This window comes from Trachinotus anak, unplaced genomic scaffold (genome assembly GCF_046630095.1).
Source record: "Trachinotus anak isolate AG129_WGS33_773 ecotype Australia unplaced genomic scaffold, CSIRO_AGI_Tana_v1 ptg000021l, whole genome shotgun sequence".
NCBI classification, from domain to species: domain Eukaryota; kingdom Metazoa; phylum Chordata; class Actinopteri; order Carangiformes; family Carangidae; genus Trachinotus; species Trachinotus anak.
In genome coordinates this window covers 25,734,718-25,744,645 of record NW_027273872.1, presented here as the reverse complement: position 1 = coordinate 25,744,645, position 9,928 = coordinate 25,734,718, and the positions used below count along the sequence as shown (strand labels likewise).

Below are 9,928 nucleotides of genomic sequence, written 5' to 3'. Positions count from 1 at the left end.
AACATTAGCGTTGTACTGTGCGTCATCAGGATGGATGGAGAGGAGATTCTCAGAGGGAGGAGTAGGAGTTTAGAGAAAACCTTGAACTGATGGTTGTGGAAAGGAGGACGGAGAAGCCATCGCTCAACTCAGGAGGAGCAAAGAGAAAATACCACCTCATCAATCATTAGAGGAGCCATCACATTTCACTGGAGAGAGAAGAAGGAGCTGGAGGCGAGCTCTATTTTCATTTTCTCTGGCTCCCACCATGCACACACACACACACACACACACATCAAAGCCATCCGCAGCACACCGCAGCATCCAAAAATAATCACGCGCAGTCTAAAACAAAATTTACCTCAAGCTCGGGATCTTGACAAAGTGCTTCAGTGAAAATTTAATGGCGCAACTTTTGCTGCGCTGTATTGCTCCCCTATAGCATACAATGTTCTCTAGAAGTTGTACATCTTCAAAGACAAAGCAAAAGAACACGATTCTCCCTGTCAACAACTCACATATCATTTCACACTCAGTCACAACTTTTTCTTTTTTTTTTTTCTTTTTTTTAAACGGACAAATAAGTCTTCTATTTTACATAAAGATTTGATTCTTTAAAATACAGCACTTTCAGAAAAGAAAAAAAAAAAAAACAGGAACATTTCCATTTTGCTGAGAGCATTGTCGATAAAATAGTTGAGTGCAAAGGCACTTTCTGGAGTAAGTAGAGTAAGATTTTGCCGCTCGTTGGATTTTTTTGAAAAAGGTTTTTCTTTTATGGTTCAACACTCACCGTTTGTCTCGTGTGTGCTAATATGTACAGGAATGTCAATCTGTAGCATTTCCTCTTCTACAAAGAGTAATCATTTCATACTTTTTTTTCTGTTCTTCACAGGTAAAATAAAATACAGTTTTATGAAAAAGCACAAAGCCGTATTTGTACACAGTCCTTGCCCATTGGATACCTGCCGTCATCAAAGTCTTTTAGAATTTCATTTTACTAAAAGAAGAAGAAGAAATAATTTATACCTTCCAGGAGAAAAAATAGAACTGCATAATAATATACTTCTTATACTCCTTTTATACATATTGAAAAGCAAAAAAGAGAAGAAAAGGAAGAGAAAAAAGAGATGGCCAAAGGCTTCAGTTCGCTTCCAGTCAATCATGTAGGTTTGAACACAGATAGATAAGATAGATATATAGAGGGCTATTATTACAGTAATTGCGTGATTATTATGAATGCTGCACAGAACCTGGAGGAGGGTGGAGAAGGTGGGGGTGGGGGGAGTGGGGACATTGTCGCTATCTTACAGTTGGCTCATCGCAGTCTGTTTCTCCAGAACCTCCAGGTAGTCCGGCTCTGTTTTTAGCTTCCCGGGGAGCAGGAGCGGGTGCTCATTGTTTCTGGAAGGGTGTTCGGCCCCGTAGTATTTCCTGGGGGTCCCGTACAGCACAGTTTTGTTCAACCTGTCCTGGTTGGTGATATGCCGCCTGGCAGTAGCAGCCTCGTAGGGGGGCACGATGCAAGGTCTCTTGGGTAAAGTGCAAAAGTTGTAATTGAAAGGAGGGGCGCCTGCGACTGTGGGAAGCTCCTTGTTGGGCCTCTCCCCTAAGTTTTGATATAGCATCTCAGGAGGCTCCGGGGTGGTCAGACCACAGGATGTTGGTGATTTATCCATAAAATCCACTGTGCTGATGGTGTAGGCCCCTGGGCTGCGGGTGAGGATGTCATCCTTCTTTGCATCCAGGGGCCCAAAGCTGAGCTCCTTCAGGTTGCGGTAATAAGCCACCTGCTCACCGTCCTTCTGCATGTAAATAGGGTTTTGGCACATGGAGCCCACGGGCGGGGGGATGTAGTTATACACGTGGCTCTCCGAGGTTTTGTCTTGGGTCGGTTCAGGAGTGTAGGAACCATATTGCACTTGGAAAGAGTTGAGATCTAGGTTGTTGGCACCTGTGGGCACGTGCTCCACCCCTTTGCGCCGTTTCAGGACAAAAACAAAGAGGCCTGCGCCAAAGCAGACAGACAGGATGAAAACGACAAGAAGCCCAAGAATCAGGACCGAAAGCGGGACCTCGGGGTGCAACTCAGGGGTGTGGAGTCTGGATTCAGTGGGGCTAACAGAGCTAAAAGAAGAAGAAGAAGAGGAAGAAGAAGAAGAAGAAGAAGAGGAGGAGGACGGGGTGGTGACTTCAGTGCCAGGGCTTATTAATGTAGGGGCTTTTGTAGGGGGGGCATGTTGTGGTGGGGGCACCTCGCTAGGCTCGGGGCAGATGGCCTCGTTGCGAAGCGAGCGCAGCAGGCGGCCTGCGTGCTTGGAGGGGGAATCGCATGTGATTTCATTCACCACCACACTGGTACTGGAGAGCTCCATCCAGTTCTTGAGCGCCACAATGTCACAGGTGCAGTCCCAGGGGTTCTCCTGCAGGTCGATCTGGATGAACGCCGAGAGCTGGTCCAGAACGCCTTTAACCGGAAGGTAGGAGAAGTGATTATTCCGCAGGTTGAGTCTTGTTAGCATGGTGCCCCCGAAAACATTGTCGGGCAGAGATCTTAACAGATTGTTGTTCAGGAACAGCAGCTGCAGGTTATGCAAAGAGTTAAATGTTTGTGGTAAAATGTCCTTGATGATGTTGTATTCCAAGTAGAGATACTGGAGCGACTGCAGACCAGCGAAAAGTGACTGAGAAAGTGATTCAATATAATTCCCATTGAGATAGAGTCGTCTGAGGTTTGTTAGATTCTCAAATGCACCCTCCTGAACCACTGCTATTCTGTTATTTCCTAAGTGGAGCAGCTCCAGAGAGCTGTACTCAGTCAGATCAGCTCTGTAAATGACTTGCAAGTAGTTACCGGTCAGGTGGAGTTTCTTTGGGTAGGAGGGCTTGGGGTTCAGCTCACTGATGTTATGCAATTTCCGCTCTTGGCAATTGATGTTCAGTCCGCTGTCGGGGTTTTGTGACGTGCACACGCACACGCTGGGACACAACATGGGCACAGGAGAGCGCGTCTGGTAAACCATTATGGGCCCAAAGACGTGTTTGTCCTTTGAGATGCGAGGGGTGGGCCTGTAGCGCATTTTGGGCGGGCGGGAGGCTTTCGGGGCACGGGTGGGGGTGATAACACCGGGGTGGTGGGTCGGGGCCAGGGCCCCTTGAAAGTGAGAGTCAGAGGGGGGGTGGACGCGCTCACCAGCGTTCCTGCGCGGGCACAGATCCTGCTTTATGAGCTGGGTGATGTCTTTCCCGTGCAGCCTGAACGGCGTCTCACACACTATGTCCCCCACAAACACAGAGATGGTGTCTAACCAGGATTTGAGGGGGATCAGATCGCAGGTGCAGTTCCACGGGTTCTCCTCCAGCTGGATCTCCATGATGCCGCCGATGTGCTCCAGGACCCCGGCAAACGGCAGCATCTTGAGCCGGTTGCCGCGTAAATCCAAGTGGGTGAGGAGCACAAAGCGGAAAATATTAGGAGGCAAAGACAACAGCAGGTTGTCGTTGAGGATCAGCACTTTGAGTTTATTCAGTTTACTGAAAGCGCCCGGCTCTATGGCGCTGATGTAATTATAGTCTGCCTGTAAATACTCCAAACTCTCCAGCCCTGCAAACGTGTCCTCTTTAATCACCTCCATGTTGTTATTGTTCAAGTGCAGCCGCTTCAGGAAGCGAAGCCCATTAAAAGAACCGGTACGGATCTCCTGCAAGCCGTTATTCCCCAGATGCAGCGAGGTGACATTGCCATAATTGACAAACTCATTGGCGCTGAGCCGAGACAGGAAGTTTCCATTTAGAAAAAGCTGGGAGATTTTATTCGGGGGCGCCTGGAACTGACTGACGGTGGTAAATCCTTTATTCTCGCAGTTGATGTTCAGTATGTTCTCCCGCTCCTCGCAGGCGCAGCGGGTCTTGCAGATGTCTTTGGAGGCTGAAGTTTTGCGGCTCTCCGTTTCGGACGGTGACAGGCTGGTGACCGTGAGGACGCTCAGCAAGAGGACGCCGCTCAGCATTTTTACAGCCAAAAATGGTCGCTGAAGTGTAGATCCAGCATTTAACTTTGCAGCAGGAGCCTTGGATGGAAAGGAAAAAAAATCAGGGAGTGAGTTCTCACAGTAGAGAGAGAGGGAGAGAGAGGGCGATAAAAGAGGTAGAGGCGCTCTCTCTTTTCACACACACAAACACACACTCGCACAGGCAAGCACACAGGCGCGCAGAGAACAGGCGCACCACCGTTATTTGGTGTTAAAACGGAGCCGTGACGCACCGGAGTTGCGCAAATCTCTCCATTGACCTTCACTATGAATCCAAAAAAAAAAAAAAAAAAAGAATCCAAAATCCGTCCCCAGAAAAAAAAAATCAATCCTTAAAAAGAAAAGACGCGAAACCACCGCAAATCACCGGGCTCCTGTGGACGGGATGGACTTGGCACATTGTCAGAGGCAGAGGAGAATCGGAGGGAGAAAAAAGCCGCTTACTGCAACCCCCTTTTCCCCTTATAAAGAGCGCCGATTTATTCTGTGGCTTCATGCAGATCTCCAGCAGCTGCAGCCAAACATTCAGAGAGAAACCCGGGCTGCGAAACGCTCCCTCTCTTCCCAGTCACACTGAAAAAGCGCTTCATATTTTTTTTGTCCGGGCAAAAAGAAAAAAAAAAAAAGAAAAAAAAACAACAACTCTGTTTTAAAGATCCAGAAATAATGCGCAAAGACGCACCATGACGCACAGCTGGCTCTCCTTACCGCCTTCTCCGGGAGAGAGGAGACAGGTGAAAGTGAACTCGGAGGGAGAAAAGAGGAGAAAAAAGAGGAGAGAGAGCGAGATGGGATGTATATCCCCCGAGCTGAGGCATAACTACACAGGCAGAGCCCACTCTACTGTGCCGTCGGTTCCTCCTCCGCTCCGCACACTGAGAGCAGCACTGAGCGTCTGCTGCTGCTGCCCGACTGCGTTTCTCCGTGTGTGTGTGTGTGTGTGTGTGTGACGGAGAGAGAGAGAGATAGAGAGAGAGAGAGAGAGAGAGGAGCCCAGGGGCCGTTACGTCACCGACATAGTCAACATGAACACACACAAACTCACACACACACACACACAAAGTGAGAGAGAGAGAGAGAAGAGCAGAGCGAATCCAAATGTATCTTAAAGAATGTGAAAAATCTGACAAATCTACTTTTTTTAACCACAAATCTGATAAGACATTGTTAAATCAGCCGTATTACTGTTGTTGTAGTTGTTGTTATTGTTATTACAGCTTCATTCCATCTGGTGTCAGAACAGGAAAATCCGTCTTCTAGAAGAAAAGAATAAAAACAAATCAGCCCTTAAACTGGAGGCATCAACATCATGACGCGTAAACTGTTCATTTTAAACATTCATTTAAACATTTTAAAGTGTTTTCTCATGGTATCCTTTGTTTCCATTCACAATTAATAACTTCACTTCGAACCTTGATGCATAACAGGCACATGATTTACATAAAAGCCTGACAACAGCAAATAATAATGTAATTAATCAACATAAACGTAAAGCAGGGATGTGACATTATCATGTGAATGTGATGATACAGTGACAAAGCCACATAAATCATATTACTGCTCCCTGGTAGAGCCTTTTTTTTTTTTTTTTTTTTTTTTTTACCCATGACTCCACTAGGAGGCAGGAAAGGCCTCTTTTCAAGATCCCAGTGTCTGTGTCTCATTATTTCCTCTGCTGTCTTTCACTCTTCTAACACACACATTTATCATGTCAGTTTATAGACATGTCATTGCTTTCAGACTTTTTTCAGAGAGTACACCTTTTAAATAATGAGACAGCTTCCTCGTCTCCCTTAGCAAAATGGGACAGTGATAGATGCAATATTACATACAAAATACTGTGATACAATGATGTCGAATTTACTTTAAAAAAAAAACTAACAATATAATAGATTTATATTTATCATATGCATGAGTGCACATACATATCTATGTACATATATATGTAATATAAATGTATCATAAATCTGTTAATGTAAAATATATGTCAAATTTTAAAAATGACAAAGAAATCAATGAAAGAGATAAATGAATTATAATAATGTAGATAATATTTACAAACACAATTTCCTGATAATTATTTCAGTGTCACACTTTACAGGGTTAATGAATAAAAGTCTCTAATAATTCTGTCAGTAGAAAATAATACATTAACATTAATAACATTTCATAACATATTCCTCTAATATTCCTATTGAAAGTAATTAATCACATCACAAAACATGTTACGACTTGTATCGAGCTATAAATGGAGGAATCTTATTCTGTCTGTCTGTATTTTCACTTTCTCAACAACAGTTCATCCGATTGACTTCAAATGTCACTCAGCCCTCACTGTCTACGCCCCGACATGCAGCCACTATCAGAGCGGAGCAGCAGTAACAGACGTGACCGACCGGCCACACACGCTGCAGGGTGCCAGGACCCAGGGAGGAGCAGCGTCCAGCGTGAAGTTGTTTGGATGATGTTGTCAAGAAAGCTGCAAGCTGGATTAATGCAGGCCAGGCAGTCAGCCCCTACAGACAGGTCTTACCTTTTACTCCTGTACTTTTATAGATAGAAATGAGGGTTTGTTAGGAACTCTTATTTATATTTTTCATCTTATATTAAACAGTCATCCCACTCAATCTCCCACTCATCCACACAAATACCAATGCAAATACACAGAATATTAATACAAAAATAAACACACAATATATGAGAATTGAAAATATTCTCCCCACACTTCCACGAGCCAAACATTTTAATAAATCTGATACACTGAATATTTCAGCCATATTAATCTGGCCAAGCACATGTGGCTCATCTGATGTAACAGAGACAGTTTTGAGGCTTTTATGCTCTCGGGTAAGAGACGGATCTTCTGAAAACTCCACAAAATAGCAATACTGAGACCAGTTTGTAATGGTTTCATCACTGAGCACTTTATTAGGAAGACCTGTACACCTGCTTATTTGTTCAGTTATCCAACCAGCCAATCATGTGGTAGCAGCGGAGTGTGTAAAAGCCTGCAGATACAGGTCTGGAGCTTCAGTTCATGTTCACATCAGACATCAGAATTTGGAAAAGATTTTATCTCAGTAACTTAGATTTTTTTGTGTCGGACGGGCTGAGTGTTTCTGAAACTGCTGATCTCCTGGATTTTCACGAACTAGTCTCTGAAGTTTTTACCCAGAATGAAGCCAGACACATCCAGTGAGCAGCAGCAGCTCTGTGGAGGAAACACCTTGTTGATGAGAGAGGTCAGAGGAGAAGGGACAGACCGGCTGGAGCTGACAGAAAAGCTCTGGTAACTTAGATAACTACTCTTTACAACTGTGGTGAGCAGAGAAGCATCAGAGTGAACAACACCTTGAGGTGGATGAGCTACAACAGCAGAAGACCTCACCAGGTTCCACTTCCAGACTCACCAATACTGGACAGTTGAAGACTGGAAAACTGTATCCTGGTCTGATGATCTGGATTTCTGCTGATGTTCGGGCCAGAGTTTGGCAGCAACAGAATGAATCCATGGACCCAACCTGCCTTGTGTCAACAGTCCAGGCTGGTGGTGGTGTGATGGTGTGGAGAATGTTTTCTTGACACACTTTGGGCCTTAACACCAATCAATTATCATGTGATTATCACAGTCTGAGTATTGTTGTTGACAATGTTCAACCCTTTATGGCCACAATTTACCATCTTCTTCTGGCTAGAAGATAATGCTAGATATCTTCTAGCCAGCAGGATAATGCTCCATGTCACAAAGCAAAAGTCTCAAACTGGTCTCATGACCATAACAATGAATTCAGCGAACTTCAGTTTGGATCCAGTAGAACAGCTTTGGGATGTGGTAGAACAGGAGATTGGCAACATGACTGTGCAGCTGACATATCTGCAGAAATGACGTGATGCAGTCAGGTCGCAATGGAGCAGAATCTCAAAGGAAAGTTTCCAACATCTGGTGGCAAGAACGGAGGCTGTTTTGCGAGTAAATGGAGGTCCTACCCAGAATTAGTATGGTGTTTCTAACAAAGTGCTCGGAGAGTGTAGTGCAGAAAAAATGTGCTCTCAAAAGCTGCTTATGGTAAGAATCAGCATGACCACAACATAGAAGGAAAGGTGACTGAACTGTGAAGACATTCAGGTTTAACATCAGGGTAAATTTTGCCAAGTCTTTCTGCCCTAAAGTTTTTTACACACTCAAAGTTCCTCCACATTGTGATTTGTGTCTAAAGAGCAGAGAGTGGTCCTTAGACAACCCCAGGGCTGCAGTCACAGTGTGTGATGGCCAAAGCAAATCCCTTATGGAACAACACGGAGCAACACCATGGCGTGCTTGATTTGTGATTTGAGTACCTTAACTCAACTCTATGAGCAGAGAAGCCAGAATACGAGTGATGTGGGACCTTTGGAGGACTCCTGCAGTCGCCTTACTGCAGCCCGACTGAGGACAGACAACAGGCTGTGACAGCAGGCTGGGCGCGAAGGCACAGAGATGAGGATGATTTTTTTTTTCTTGTCAGAGTCTGACTGGACAGGTCCAGCTCTGGTGAAAAAAAGACACAATACTGTCAGAGCATTATGATGTTTTACCTTATTTAAACATATTTCAGCAGTAATACATTGTAAGGTAATTGGAGGTTCATCCCCACTGAGTCCTACTTCTAACAAAAATATGGTCCCAATTATATTGATGACCATGATGATTATTGGAAAGAATGAGTCACATAATGATGAAATGACACAGCCCTTTCTTTCTTTATTTTTGTGAATGAGAGCTGCCTCAGGTTTCAGCGATGATTGATGGGGTGAAGGAGTGCTGAAGGGAAAAGCCTGCAGGTTTCCACGTGAAGCCAGCTGGGTATATATTGTCAGAGCACTGCTCCACAGCACATTTGTCAAGTCAATCACAGGCCACCGAGGACAACTGTACCTGAAGCATGTGAGCGTGTGCTTGCGTGAGAGAAAGGCATTAAAGGAAAGAGGCTAGAGGAGGTATAATGCCATCCTTTTTAAGCTCTTTATTTGGTGTAAATATGTAAATTAGGATACCATTAGTAAAATTCTGAAGCAAAATCGATTCATTTCAGTGGAATCACTGCACGGCAGCTAAATCTAAAACTTTGAAATACAAATTCTTACTATTTTCTACCAGTAGCATTCTTCTCTGGCTTAATCACAACACAAAGTGGCATATAGCAAATTTTGTCCACACCTTTGTCACAAAACTTCTATGACCAAAGTGCCAAAGTGACCACTCGTGGTACTGATTAGTAAACTACTGTGGTTGGTGCTGAATCACTAACATGCTAGTCAGCCAAAAAAAATGCTAGTGCTACTCAGCCCCATTAGCAATGCTAGCATCTTTCTATTTTCTCTGCACTGGGCTGTTTATTCCCCAAATTTTGCTCTCAGCATTGTACATCATTTGATTGAATAAAGAGTCAGGCCGGTTATATGATAGAGAAAAAGCTAGCAAGTTAGCTTACTGTCATTTAGCAACCACCTATGTTGCCAGGATGTGTGTATGAAATTCATCACCTGGGTGCAGGCCTTTAGAGTGGTGCAATTTGTGAAAGATTTTAAAAGATACCATATATTAATGTTTCTCCAGTAGTTGTGTTTGTTTGTTTTCTCATGTCATTTCATTTTTTGTCAGATTGGTGGTTGTTTGCTGACCAACAGGTCTCCCCTTTCTTCCAAAAAAGTCTCCATCAGTGTACAGCCTATAGCCTCGTCTGTCTGTGTGCAGGAGCATGTTTGGGAGGGACACAGAGAAAGGTGTGGGGTCAAACTGAGGTAATGAAGAAGTGTATTGCTGAGGGAGAGAGGGAGGTGGTTGATCTGGTGCAGAAACTCTAGAGGTGGAAAAGTGAATTCTCAAGAAGAGAGATTGAAGGATTGGTGTTTTAATGGTTTTGACATATGTCTATGAG

General features: G+C 44.3%; 1 protein-coding gene across 1 annotated transcript; it reads right to left on the bottom strand.

Moving 5' to 3' along the window:
* Positions 1-353: 353 nt before the first annotated feature.
* Positions 354-4,934, bottom strand: slitrk2 (SLIT and NTRK-like family, member 2). Its single transcript, XM_071458028.1, has 2 exons — positions 4,244-4,934; positions 354-4,049 (listed from the first exon to the last, which is right to left on the bottom strand). Exon 2 carries the CDS (start codon positions 3,987-3,989, stop codon positions 1,287-1,289), a length of 2,703 nt encoding a protein of 900 aa, XP_071314129.1. The 5' UTR covers positions 3,990-4,049; positions 4,244-4,934; the 3' UTR covers positions 354-1,286.
* Between the last annotated feature and the right edge of the window lie 4,994 nt (positions 4,935-9,928).

Excerpts from the sequence above, each read along its gene's own strand:
- slitrk2 (XM_071458028.1), bottom strand. The coding sequence starts at position 3,989 with ATGCTGAGCGGCGTCCTCTTGCTGAGCGTCCTCACGGTCACCAGCCTG.